At 47.4% G+C, this 14684-nt stretch overlaps 1 protein-coding gene across 4 annotated transcripts in view; it reads left to right on the forward strand.

The window, feature by feature from the left end:
- LOC116943889 (calcitonin gene-related peptide type 1 receptor-like) overlaps positions 1-14684 on the forward strand; it is a 158332-nt gene that overhangs the window by 92553 nt on the left and 51095 nt on the right. For all 4 annotated transcript variants that reach the window (XM_076068096.1, XM_032957214.2, XM_032957213.2 and 1 more), the window contains exons 4-5: positions 6297-6407; positions 12288-12400. In XM_076068096.1, the coding sequence (XP_075924211.1) occupies positions 6297-6407; positions 12288-12400 (224 nt within the window). The remainder of the gene's footprint in view (positions 1-6296; positions 6408-12287; positions 12401-14684) is intronic.

The following is a 14684-nucleotide window of genomic DNA, read 5'->3' on the forward strand; positions in this document are numbered from 1 at the left end:
AGAGAGAGACAAACACAGACACGAGAGAGAGAGAGAGACACACACAGAGAGAGACAAACACACAGAGAGAAAGAGACACAGAGAGAGAGAGACACACATGGTGGAGAGACACATAGAGAGACACACAAGCAGAGAGAGGCACACACAGAAACACACAAGCAGAGAGAGACACACAGAGAGACACACAGAGAGAGACAGAGACACAGAGAAACAACGACTCTGTGACGAGGCATTATATATAGAGAGAGGGGGGCATAGAAATTAGCATGTCGATGAGCTTATCATTTGTGGCCAGGTCGCTTCTGACAAAGAGCTATATAGCTTAGTGGGCCTTACCTGGTAACATTAATATAGTTTATATTTAGTTTAGTTTACATGGTGAAGCTAGGGTTGCCAACCATCTTGGACTTTCACGGAATTGTCCTCTTGTTGAGGAAGCTGCTGTCCCGGGAAATCCATATATCTTTCCGAGACATTAAAATTCCGGATAATTGTCACTTGCGTAATACACGTAATAATCATAATAATAATAACATTAATACACCAAGACGATGCATTAACATGTAGCTCTTTCCTATTCCGGATCTGTGAGATCATTCTGCTGTGATATGTCCCTGTTTTCAGTATCTCTGAGGTGGCAGCCCTAGGCCAAACCCCCCACACGAACAGCAAGGAAAGCAAACACTCACCCATTTGAAGAGAAACAACAAAATAACAAAATATATATAAAACAATAAAAAATTCTCACGACGTTTCGACCATAACTCAAACGGTCATCATCAGGTGTGTCGGTTTGCATAAATTTATTTTGAAAACGGCATATTTATTTATTTATATATAAAAATAACGTTTGCGTCACGCGCAACGATTGGCTGTTTGCCAGGACTAGTCCATCTATTTTTTTAAAAGAGGAGGGGGGAGACGAAATTTGTTTTTATGTATGCTGTCTGAAAGCCACTGTAAGCGTGAACAATCAATCAAGAACTGAAATGACAGCATACATAAAAACAAATTTCGTCTCCCCCCTCCTCTTTTCAAAAAATAGATGGACTAGTCCTGGCAAACAGCCAATCGTTGCGCGTGACGCAAACGTTATTTTTATATATAAATAAATAAATATGCCGTTTTCAAAATACATTTATGCAAACCGACACACCTGATGATGACCGTTTGAGTTATGGTCGAAACGTCGTGAGAATTTTTTATTGTTTTATATATATTTTGTTATTTTGTTGTTTCTCTTCAACGTGACTTTACCGAAAAAACTAAGAATATGAATTACTGCAGTCACGAAAGCTTTAAATCAAAACTCACCCATTTGTAACAGTCATAAAAAAATACTTTTCATACGTCCAGCAACGTTCGTTGTTCATCACCCTGCGGTTGAGAAGAACGTTATGCCTGTCACGAGAACACTTGTAAAGGAACTGCATATTCTCTTATTATTTATTCAGAGCCGGAGGTACATTTAGAGTATGTTTTTTTTTTGTACATCCGCGTTAACAGCCTGTCACGTGCTAACACATCATCGCGAAACTTACTTTCGGGAGGACATTTTTTAGTCACGCCACCTTGGGCTCAGTGAGGTGGATTCCACAACATCAGAAAACAATGCATCTGCAATCGATTTAGACGTATTCGGGGAAGCATTACTTAGTTATTTGCTTGCTTTCCTGCAGTAACGTATTTATATGCAAAATACACTTTGAAACGTTAATTCGGAAGCAGAGCTACCTCACAGCGTCATTCTAAATTCCCCTTCAATGATACAATTCAGAATCAGAATCTCGATCCTGGAGAAATCTTGTGAGCTATGACGCTCTTTTTTTCCCCACAGATGTCCAGTAGGAGGCACGGGGATGAGACAATTATGACAGACAATAACCGATACAAAAAAAAGCAGCGATAGGAATGCAAAGTACAAGATATTTTATGCACTGCATCGTGGATAAAATAATATATGGGAAGTTGGGATGGGTTGTTATGCTTGTGTAGGATAGAGGAAAGAGAGGGGTAGCTTACAGAGACGGTCATTGGACTGGCACCCAGGGATCAGTTACCAACAAAAAGGAGAAGATCTAAAGACATTGATTTTTTTTGGGGCTCAGCCATCGAACAAAGACGGTCACTGCATCGCGCGCTTTCAGATGCGCTTCTGCGGCCGTCTGGAACGCTCTTCCTTCCGATATTAGGAGGCCACTGGGAGCTGCGTACTTTTATATCATCGAGATTGAAAACTCATTTCTTGAGAACTGCTTTTTGTTTTTAGTGTGTCGTCCTTCCCCCGTATCTCTGATTAGCACGGTTGGCTACGTACAATGCTAAATAAGTTTAACATATATACAGTATATACATACAGACGACAGAGAGGACGAGGTGCCATGGTATCAGTGGCGTTGACTCTGATGACCTCTTGACCTCTATTGTTCGACTTGTCACCCTTGATAAATATTAGCGGTTGAACGATGCATTGATTTCGTTGGTCAATATTGATCCTTAAGCTAACGATAAACGCATCGGAAACCTCCCGTGTAAGAATCGTTGTATGTTGATTCGTATGTGTGGGTAATAATAGGCATGGCGACGGCATATGTCAGTAACTTTTAGTGCAATTCACAGCTGAGAGTGAGGGGGTAGCGGCCTGGTAGGGGGAAATCAATAAAATCAGGCGCGGCATTAATTGAAAATAAGAAAAAAATAAAGTGCCTCGATCTTGACGTGACTTCACGAGCGTCGTTCAAACTCGGGCCATCCGCGACCTCCGTGCCGGAATCGCGACCGTACTAATGGGTTCGCATGCTTAACCCTCCAAGCCATTACAATTGTTGCTGTTCTTGTTGTTGAAATCAAACCCAATCGTCAGTGACTGCATCAGAGGCAGATCGTGGAATCGCGAGGGCTTTGGCGAGAGTCGCCCGCACCGATTAATGCCGCAACGTTTCAGTTACGTCATTGAGCATGTGTGCACTTTGAGGCCATTGGAGGGGGGATTGGGGTTGAGGCGCTATTACTTTCTTTCCATTTCCTTGGAAGCCTCAAAATTGTTTCCACGAACCCCCTATCAGCGCACAGAAGGGATGACTGCTACCACCTGGGGCGAGGCTTTGTTTAAATCGTCGCAAGAGAGAGCATTGACGGTCCATTTGTGAGCCCGCTGCTGGACGAAGACCTCCCCCCGCGCGGCGTTGTTGGACCGTACTTCACCGCCGCCGCGTAGCGTGCGGGGTTGGTGAATGGAGAGCTGCCCAACAACGTTGGGCCCTGACCTCGCTCACCGCTGATGTTAGCCGTGGCCCCGGGGGGGGGGGTGGGGGGGCGTGAATCGAATTGACTGTTTTTCGTGGCGGCATCTGATTCCGGGACGTTTGGCCGGTGTCTATATAGTTTCTTGTTGTTGAGTATTTTTCCACATGGGCAGGAAGCAACAGGGTCGAACGAAAACCCACGCGCGTGCTGGGATGACACTCACCGCCCCCCCCCCCCCAATGTAAAGGTAGCGTTACTACAAAACATACTTGCTGCGCTCCCTTTTTCTTTACAGGCACCAACAACAACAACACTGCTCCTGAGTCGATCGCCATCCAGCCTCCGAGTTTACAGGATTAGTTCATCGTATTCGTTATGACCAGCAGGAATTGAGTATCTACTCATCCTACCAGTAGTCTGAATTGTCTCCATTCAAGGCCACAATGTGTTAAATTCCCATCAGACACGTTTTTACTTTCTCACTTGGACTGTTTCGTGCCGTTGTTGTCTCTCACATTTCTGTTCACTCCATTAGCCCAAACGCTACATCAGCGATATAATTCACGTAAAAAAAAAATTCACTGAACTGGTCACGAAATCGACTTTTTCTTCACAAGCGCGTTCCAGTGTCTGTTTAATGAGCGCGAGAACGGATCCGTTAGTGAGAGGGAATCCCAGCGCACACCGCTTTCTTTTTAAGCTTGTTTTTTTCTAACTGAAGTTTTAATGCAACAACTGAGACGCGGGCCACCGAGACACACGAGCCAGTCGCGCTGTTCCATGCTGGAGGTTCTCCCGTCGCGGCCGCGGCGACTCAACTTGAGCCGTCTACCGGAAAGGATGGGGGGGGGGCGGGTTGAGGATTAAAGGGACGGGTCGAAGGGAGTTATGGGTCCCCTGCCCCGACAGGTGAGGCTGTTAAAACGGGTAGTGAGGTGGTGGCATTTTGATATGGGGGGGTGGGGGGATGTGCAGTGGTGGGGTGATCAACGCACTGTTAGACGCCTCACCTGTCCGGGAGGGGGGGGGTGTGGAAGGGTGTGAAGGGGGGGGGTAAGTCATGTGACTTCGTACCTGAGATGGCGAGGGGCGTTAAACGAACTGCAGCTGATGGGGCCACGGGCAACGGGCGACCGTTACACTCTAAAGCAGGGACGGGGAACCTTTGTTCTGCCAAGGGCCATTTGGATATTTATAACATCATTCGCGGGCCGTACAAAATTATCAACTTAAAAATTACCCTGTTATATTTGGTCAAACATTTAATTAACTCGCCCCTAATGCGGTGGCTGGAACTGCTTCTCTTTGGTGAGGCGCGTGGTGATGTTAGCTGGTATTGACGATGTTGCTACTCGCAACTGCCCTTCCAGGTTTGCTCCTAGATTTATTGAATTTCGAGTCGGGCCTGCGGTTGCCTTGGCAGGGCCAGAGACTAAATTATTTCGCGGGCCTCATATGGCCCGCGGTTCCGGACTCTCCCCACCCCTGCTTGAAAGCGACGTTAAACGCTGGACAGAACGAGCTGAACGACACCGCGGGTCTCCAGCTTTTCGCGTCATCTCTGTGCGTTCTGCTCTGCCTCTCTCACCCGCTGGTGTTCGCGAGGAGACGGACGGCTGCCCGCCGGCTCGTGTTAATGCCGTGACGCGGGAGATTTTCGTGCTGGATGCAGCGGTCGCAGATGCGAATGTGATTTGTAACTTTGATCCTTATACCTGTGTGTGCATCGAAAGTTCAATGGCTCAGTTTAACACGTAGGGCTTCTGCGACCAATAGTGTCCATGATACAGGTTCGCGTAAAATTATGTACGCGCGATCTAACCCAAACCCCCGCCCCCCCCCCCCCCCATGTATCATGGAATTCAATGCTCGCGTTCCATTAAATGTGGAACCACTTTGTGTTATTGTCTTGGTGCGGTCTGTTGTTGCTGCCTTGCCCGATCTTGATAAATTGGACTTATATAATGAATGTACGTATTTATTATTTATTTCTATTTATATCTATGGGACCTTTTTTTTGCCAGTATCAAAGTATGAAAAATAAGAATGGGGTTTTACCCCTTTCTGGCAATAAAACAGGTGTTAAGATTTTGATTTAAAGCTTTCGTGACTGCAGTAATTCATATTCTTAGCTCTTTCGGGAAAGTCACGTTGAAGGGAAACAATAAAATAATAAAATGTATATAAACAATATTTTTACATATATTTCATTATTTTATTGTTTTCCTTCAACGTGACTTTACCGAAAGAGCTAAGAATATAGGTGTTAAGATGTCCAAACACCACACAGAAACCTTTAGGACAAGGAATCAAGTCTGCACCAACCACACGTTATTGTGGTGAACATGCAAACAAAGCATGCTCTAATAATGCATGCTTTCATATTCTTGGTTCTTTCGGTAAAGTCACGTAGAAGAGAAACAATAAAATTATACAAATATAAAAAATAAAATTCTCACGACGTTTCGACTGCAACACAAGCAATCATCACCTGATGAGATTTTAATTGTTTTATATTTTTATTATTTTATTATCAGGTGATGATGATTGCTTGTGTTGCTGTCGAAACGTCGTGATAATTGTATTGTTGTATATTTTTTTTATTTTATTGTTTCCCTTCTGCGTAACTTTACCGAAAGAACCAAGAGTATGAATCCCTGCAGTCACGAAAGCTTTAAATCGAAATTTAATGTATGCATTGTCTTTTAAACTGAAGAAGGCTGTCTCGTGCAGGCCAATCAGTTTCAGAACACGTTTTATTTGCATGTTAACCACAAGTACGTGTGCTTTATGCAAGACGTGATTCCTTGAAAAAGGTATTTGTTTGGTGTTTATTTCTATTTAGCGACTTGATTACCATTTTCTCTGCTTTGCACTCCTATCGGGTTTTTTGTATAAGTTTGATGTTGTAAACTTGCTGACCCTCCCATACTGGACGTCTGTGAAATAGAGCTTCATAGCTAATCGGATTCCTCTTGCAGTCTAAATAAAGTTTTCTGATTCTGACGCTGATGGCTTGTATATGTGTGTATCTGTGTGTGCATACTTAGGACCTTACTGTAACCGCACGTGGGATGGCTGGCGCTGCTGGGACGACACGCTAGCAGGCAACGAGGTCTCCCAGAAATGTCCCGACTATTTCGAAGACTTTGACCCGTCTGGTAAGACGCACAGACCCACTCATTCATTTATTTATGTCTTTGTGTGTGTGTGTGAGTGGTAGTGTAACGGTTAGCGCGCTGCATTACGAACCCGGCGACCAGAGTTTGACTCCCGCTCATGCCCAACACCAGTGACGATTATTTGAACCGGTCCTGGGCCTCCTCTAGGTCGACTCTGCCTCAAATGAGTACCTGGTGCGGTGTGTGAAAACATCGCCACTAGGGAGACAAAGGCGGCCGGGCGTGATGCTGGCCACCCACCCCCTCGTGTGCGGTGCCGACCTTCATAGGTGCTCGCTAACAGCACTTGCCCTAACAATCTGTTAAAGGCTATACGGGGAATATGTGTATGTGTGTGACATGCCATCTGGACAGGTGCTTCTCTGTTTAGAGCACTTGACTCACAGTCGGAAAGGTCGTGAGTTCAAATTTCGGACGGGGGTCAACTCAGCTTGTCATCACTGCTCTTTCTACTTTTGTCATGTCCACCGTTCCTTACTTTGAGATCCATGGACTCGCAGGCCGTAGACTTAGCATAGATGTCCATATGCCTACAAAGATTAATTTCGATACCTATAGATGCAAATCGATAGGTAGACCCATAGAGTGATCCACGAGACACATACGCCAAAAAAATTGTGTTTAGTTTGTTGTCCTTCCTCCATACCTCCGATTAGCACGGTTGGCTACGTACGGTGCGAAAGAAGTTCAACATAAATACAACACACCGTTCAAAACCAAACATCCCATTGTTGCATGTGGTCGGCGGCAGGGATATCCTTTCTCCCCGTACACCTCCTCTGCACTGTACCTCTTCTCAAGCCACGTCCACTGGTCCTCCTCATCTCCTGGATGTAATTGCTCACTGCACCACTGGTAGGCTGGAGTGGGTGCACGACGAGTAGACGCAGCCACAGCGAGAGGTATGTGGAACGTGGTGCGCTCGGTGCGTGGCCATTCACTGGGTTGCTCACTCAGGCAGACCCGGCTCAAATGAGGCCCTGCCCGTCAAATTCCACTGCATCCTCCCGCATCCTCCTGTTCTCCCCCTTGGCTTCCCCCTCCCCCTTCTCGTCATTCTGCCCTGCACCGGTGGCATCTCCCATAGCTCTGCTCATCTGTGGGTTTCCGTGTGAGTCTGTGGGTCTCTATGTGAGTCTGTGGGTCTCTCTGTGAGTCTGTGGGTCTTTCTTTGAGTCTGTAGGCCTCTGTGTGAGTCTGTGGGTATCTATGCGAGTCTGGGTCTCTGTGAGTCTGTGTGTCTCGATGTGAGGCTTTGGGTCTCTGTGCGAGTCTTTGGGTTTTTGTGTGAGTCTGTGGGTCTCTGTGTGAGTCTGTGGGTCTCTATTTGAGGTTTTTGGTCTCTATGTGAGCCTGTGGGTCTCTATGTGAGTCTTTGTTTGAGCCTATAGGTCTCTATGTGAGTATGTGGGTATCTATGTGAGTCTGGGTCTCTGTGAGTCTGTGCGTCTCTATGTGAGGGTTTGGGTCTCTGTGCGAGTCTTTGGGTTTTTGTGTGAGTCTGCGGGTCTCTGTGTGAGCCTGTGGGTCTCTATGTGAGTCTTTGGGTTTTTGTTTGAGCCTATGGGTCTCTATGTGAGTCTGTGGGTCTCTATGTGAGGTTTTGGATCTCTGCGAGTCTACGGGTCTATTCTCAATAACCCCCTCTCAATGCATCTTCTTTGTCTCTTCTCAACACGTGTCCAAACCCGTGTCGCCTCCGCCACCGACTCGAGAATATCAGCAACCCCAGCTTGAGGCCTCTAAACTTCTTCAATCCGCCTCCGTTCCTTTGCAGATATTCCCAAGAGCCTCCTTTTTGCAGGAGGGCTTTGTTTGCAATTTTGCGCAGCAAATCGCAGCGTAGCGCGTGACGTGCGTGGCTTTTGAGCGCCCGCACGAAAAGGAAGCCGAGGTGTAAATGAAATCACCTTCTCTCGAGCCATGCTTTCCCCCTCCCTCCCCCCCCACCGTGTGCATGCATGCTCTGCCTGCTGAGTGGGAGCCATTCCAGCGGGAGGAGGCGGCTCGCCCCTGCGAGCGTGTGTACCCTTTTTGCAGAGCTGACATTTTTCGCCCCGGGCCGGCGTTTTCTACGAAATTCGTGGACAAATGACGATGGCCAAAGCGTCCGGGGGTTTTGCGCCGTGAATTTGCGATCTGCTTCGGTTCGTGTTTATTTCGAGATTGGGGAAGTTAAGCGGCGGGGGTTGCTCGTGTTTGTGTGTGCACGAGAAAGAGGAGCAGGAGTGCACGGCCAACACTAGTGACAATTATTCGAAACAGTCCTCGGTCACCTCTAGGTTGACTCAGCCTCAAATAAGTACTTGGTGCCGTGTGCAAACATCGCCACCGGGGAGACAAAGGCGGCCGGGGCGTGGTGCTGGCTTACCCACCCCCTCGTGTGCCGTTCACTTGCCCCGACAATCTGTTATGGCTACATGGGGGGGGAGGGGGGTCTTTGTCTTCTGAAAGAGAGCGAGAGAGCACTCGAATGGTGGTTCGATACAAAGGACGCAATGATCGTAACATGAGAAACAACAAACTGTTCGGTCTACCTGCTCCTGCGAATAAATGCCCGTCGCGCTCTGCATAATGAGGCTCTCGCAGTTTCCCAAATGGTTGTGTCATTACATCGCAGGATTGTGAGAAATGGCATCACCTTCATCCAGCAGTGGATTAACCATGGATAATGATGATGTTGAATAATTAGTAGCCGTAATAATAATTTAGCGCATTCAGTTTTTCTCATAATTCACTTACACGGACGCGCATAGTTTGCAAGTAGTGGGAGCTGCTATGCGGTTTTACCTAATTAAGCAAATGTGTGGGTCTGAAACGCTAGCTTTGAAGCAGACAGCGTGTAGTATTTATGGTGATTACACCCGCAGTATTAACCAGCAGCGACCGCTGGGCATGAACCGTGAATCTCAGCAACCGTCATTGATTAATGAAGGGGTGAAGTGTCGAATTTTGCAGCTTCTCAGTCGTGTTTATCCCATTACAAAAAAAAACCCCCAATGCGCTCGCGTTAATACCTGTTCGATCTGTGTCCTGAATCAAACCCCCCACCCCCCCCCCCCCAATCAGATACATTCGCAACCCCCAAATCCCGTTCACCGCACTTCCCCCGCGTGCGACAAACCGCGAGTTCCGCCGTGGGCCACAGCAGCACAGCAGGGGAAAACCGGGGCTACAAAAGCGCAAAACGGAGCTTGTCGTATTTCTTTACGTTTCGTCCGCTGTATTTTTTTTGGGGTGGGGGAATTGCTCGTCCGGGGGGGTTAAACGCTCAGCGATGGTAATCTGAGCCGGGCGCGGCCCCCCCCCCCCACCACCCCCCCCCCCGCGGGCACCTTTGAACTCGATCGATGGAATCCCAGAATGCATCCCGGGGACCCACCGTGCCCGCTATCAAAGCCTGGCACCAGTTGTAGGGGGAAGGAGAAGGAGGAGGAGGGGGGGGGATAAAACGACCGGCGGCGTGTTAACGCGCTGTGCCTGCAGCGCGCTTAAAGAAATATGCGTACGATAGCGCGAGGCTGTCAGCGGGCGCGCTGGGGTTCTGTTGTTTCACGGCCGGTGGGGGATTTGCACATTTACAGGAAACCGACCGCGGGCTCCGGTTTTTCACGACCGAGCCTAAAGGTTAGCCACACTGCTTGTGACGTCGGCGGCGTGCCTCGCCGCCGACGCCAAGCTTCTGGGTAACCCGCCCCACGGTTTACCTCGTGCTAACAAGTCTGCCGAGGTTGGTCGGCAGGTTGCGGAGAGGGTTCACGTGAGATGAAACACTACGATGCGTATCTCAAACCCCCCCCCCCCTTCCCCGCCACGTTCCACAAGGCAAGAGACCTTTGCCTTCACTATCCCACGCTACGATTGAACGACGCTTTAACATCACCACCACCGCCATCATCATCATGATCAACCATGGTCAGTCCACCGCTGGATGAGGGACTTCCCCCAAAAGGCGCCGCCGTCACCTTTCACGGTCATACGACGCGACTGGAGCGAGGCCGCAGTTGAACTTTTTCCCTCTTCCACTCAGACTCCGAGAACACGGAGCATCTAACGCGAGCGAGCCCAATAACCGTACACTTTTATCAGTCACGGATTAGATATTGAAATAGTTGCAGGCACTTTCTTCCTACATTTTCAATCTTTAACGTCGTGGGACTTTCGCCCTCTAAGCCATCGTCATTTATTTTCATTCCTTGTGTTTCCTGACACAAAGCTTGGCTTGTTTCCATGGTCTCTTATTTATTTTTCCTTGTTTATTTTCGCTATTTTTCTCTCTCTCACTCTGCACGGCTTGCATTGGCCCTTTATTGCGCTGCCAGATCTCCTTTTTGAAGTGGAACAAGTCTTTGCGGGTCGCCACCTGGGTTACACGAAGCAAACGATTGAAAATAGACGGCTTTTGCTCTTTTTCTTTAAGCGTCTTCCTGTAAATGGTCTTCTTGCTTCGTCAGTTCTTAGCACGAAGCTCGATCGTACATTTTCCGTGCCCCTTTATTTCAAACGTTCGGAAACTCACAAGTGGGTATATTTTTTTCCCCCGGTTCATTTTCCGAATAAGCAATTGGTGACAATTGCAATTGGTGACAATTGCTTATTCGACGTTGAGCAAACATCGACGCTTTCTGTGCAAGAAGCTTTTTTAAAAAAATATATAGGAAAAGATCAGCGATGATGATGACATTGGTCAGAATGTCGACTATTATTATTATATCATCATTGTCGTTATTGCTAAATGTACTTTCTTAAGGAGTTGTGTTTCTTGGAGTGGGGAAAAAAGGCCAAGCAGGTGTAATGAGAGGTCACATTAAGCCATGTGGTGGGAAAACTTGCACGAGCACGTGACATCACCAGGGGTCAGAGATTAGCGGGCACACGCTTTTAGGCAATTGGCACCTTGGCAATATACAACGTGAGAGAGAGAGAGATATACGGTTGTTGAGTTTATTTGATCTGTTGCACGGGCGACGGTCTCCGTCTAACCATTCGCCCGGCTCTTTAAACGAAGGGAGATAGATCTGTTGTGGGTGAGAGCGGCAGCAACAACAACGAGAGCCAAGGAAACATCGATATTGCAGACGAGTACCCGCAGGGTCCTTAAGGGGATATTGTACAACTAACAAACGAGGTATTTGATGTGGATGCAGAGCAACCTGCTGACATTTCACAGTCAGGTGGTTCTGCCACGCTACCGTGTCTGTGTAAATATATAATGAGAATAATAGGCACCAGAAACAAAGTTAGGTTACAGGTGCAAGTAAGCTCTGTGTTTTGGTTTAACAAGGAAATCAAGAGGAAGGAGCGATGGGAAGGAAACTATGGTTACCGACAGGCAGTGTTTGTTGTTCGCCCTTAAAGTCGTTAGTGACGACTCCTTTACCGTAACTTATTTATCATCATGAGCCCTTGCTCAGTGTAATCGCCCTGAGCTCCTTAATTAGTGACGGTGCCGAGAAAGGGAGAAATACACAACAGCAGCCAGTGAACGTTAGAAAACAGGAGTTAAAGGACGTTGGCCAACGCGGTGTGATTATTATACTCAACAATACTCAGAGAATAATTATATACAACAATAATATAATCAAGCTTCTCAAATTCAACGTCTCCAGGACACTGTGTTAAAATAAGCAATTTCCAGTTCCTGAGAAAAAAAAAGGTTTCCTGTTGTTAGTGTTGAAAGTAAAACACACATTTTTCGTTTTGCTACTTTTGTGTAGAACAAAAAAATATATATCTCGCACAAATGCGATGCACTTCTCAAACAAAACGTGGTGATTTGTTTTTTTTTCGGTTCGTGCGTGCACGAAAAGTCGCAAATTATTATGATTTTTTTTTTATTCTCCCTTACTTCCCGTCCAGAAAAAGTCACCAAGATTTGCAACAGGGACGGAAACTGGTTCCGCCACCCGGAGAGCAACCGCACGTGGTCCAACTACACGCTGTGCAACGCGCACACACACGACATGCTGAAGGTACGCACGTGGTCCAACTACACGCTGTGTAATGCGCACACACACGACATGCTGAAGGTACGCACGTGGTCCAACTACACGCTGTGCAACGCACACACACACGACATGCTGAAGGTACGCACGTGACACGCTGTGCAACGCGCACACACACGACATGCTAAAGGTACGCACGTGACACACTGTGTAATGCGCACACATGACATGCTGAAGGTACGCACGTGACACACTGTGTAACGCGCACACACATGACATGCTGAAGGCACGCACCTGACACACTGTGCAATGCGCACACATGACACGCTGAAGGTACGCACGTGACACGCTGTGCAACGCGCACACACATGACACGCTGAAGGTACACACGTGACACACTGAAGGTACGCACACACGTGACACACTGAAGGTACGCACACAACACGCTGACGGTGGCGAGGGGGGTCGTTGGGTCACCGCGCAATTTTTTTGTGAAACTCTCGTTGCCATGGGCGTCGAGGTGAAGCCCCGTCTGCTGGTTTGCCAGAAGGTGGTAGAGCAAAATGCGGACTCATCTCCGTTTCTTTTTCCATCTGTATGGGGATAGAGCGTTGCCCCCCCCCCCTCACTCACCCTCTTAATGCATGTGGATTTTTTCCGTATGCTCCAGTCCCCCACCACTTCTACAGACACTCATCACAAGTTTACGGAAAAACATTTTAAAATAAAAGTCCTCGTGGATAAATAGATCATTGTTTAGGGGCTGGATCCCGTAGGCCGTAGATTTTTAGTGGTTGATTCGCAATGCTGCAGCACACGATGGTTAAATCTCGCAAAGTAATTTGGTCGTTAAAAGCCATAGCATCACTAGGTGTATCACTCCCAGTTTATGTGCCAACATTAAAATAGATTTGTTCATTTTTACTTTAATGTAGCCTTGCAAGTCTCACATCGCATTTTTCTTTTCTAAAAACACTGGAGCTGAAATCACCAAGGTGAGCAACAGTGGAAAGTTTGTCATGGGGTATGGATGATGGTAAAACAATCAAGGGAAGGCATTGCATTATACAAAGAGGGGGGGGGGGACTCACAAACCATAACAGCTTCGAGCCCCCCGTCAAACTTATTCCGGCCCTGGTGTCCGGCCGGCAGTACATCTATTCGAATGAAAAAATTTTGTTCCTCCAAATTTAAATCCAGTTGTGCTTGTCAGCGTCGTGTCATCGTCGCCGATAACAGTTGTGTTGCGCATTCCTTGTTGACCTCGTCTCAAAGTGCGCGGTCATTTTGCTCCACGTTGCGTAGTGACCGGGCTAGCAGGGTGCACATTACATTTTAGGCATATTTTTTTTCCTCTCCCCATATTTTATTCCAATTTTTGCTGTCGGCATCATCTAACAAAGGTGTGCACAATTTTTCCCATCTGGAACTCTGCAGCCAGCCAGTGCATCCATTACCCGTGTGTCAGGGAACAGCCCCTGGAAGATGACATCAGAGAACTACCCTTCATAAATCGCCTCGATAGACCTCTAAACCCACGCTGGTGTCATACGATTTTTTTTAAATGCCCTGCAACGATTGCTTTTTTTACACAAAAAACGGACGTTAATCTGGGAGTCTCAGAGCTATAGAATCGGGCAAATTAAAATGAAAGTCTGAATTTAATGCGGCGCGTGGTTTAGTTGTGCAGTGATTGGTGATCGGACTGAGATTATCAACTCTCAAGACCTCTTGAGGACACAGTTTAATCACGGGTGGCTCCCCATCCCTAATTAAATCAAACCCAAAATATCAGTGCTTTAACCTCTGAGCCACCCAATCACCATCTCCCCCACTGTATATTTTTTTTCTGATTCAGTTACATTACAACATTTGGGAACTGGACAAACACACACGAACACAAATGGCCCAGATTTGAGGTCCACTTTAAGAGTAAACATGCACGCACAAGGTGAATACTGGACAACAAGAGGCCCATTTGTGACCCTGAGATCACTCTTCCTGTCATGCCTTGCAAGTCATGTCACAATCACACCATACTGCACGTATAGCACACACAGTCTTGGTTCGAGACCACCTTCTCAAAGGTCAAGACGTCATCGTGGCCAATGCCACCCGACCTTTCCAGATCCCGCAGCTGCTGCACAGTGAACACTTGACCTCCAAGCTCTGCCCTCCCTGTATCCCACCATCTGGTCTTAGGTCTTGGGTCGTCAGACTCGTGGAGACCAATTCCAAAGTCTGTCTCGGTTCTCCTCCATGCTGCACATGTTCCGCACTTCCGACCAGCCACGGTCGGCTACGTACGGTG

The sequence above is a fragment of the Petromyzon marinus genome, chromosome 19 (assembly GCF_048934315.1).
Source record: "Petromyzon marinus isolate PM22_M1 ecotype Great Lakes invasive population chromosome 19, UKy_Petmar_22M1.pri1.0, whole genome shotgun sequence".
Classification (NCBI taxonomy): Eukaryota; Metazoa; Chordata; class Hyperoartia; order Petromyzontiformes; family Petromyzontidae; genus Petromyzon; species Petromyzon marinus.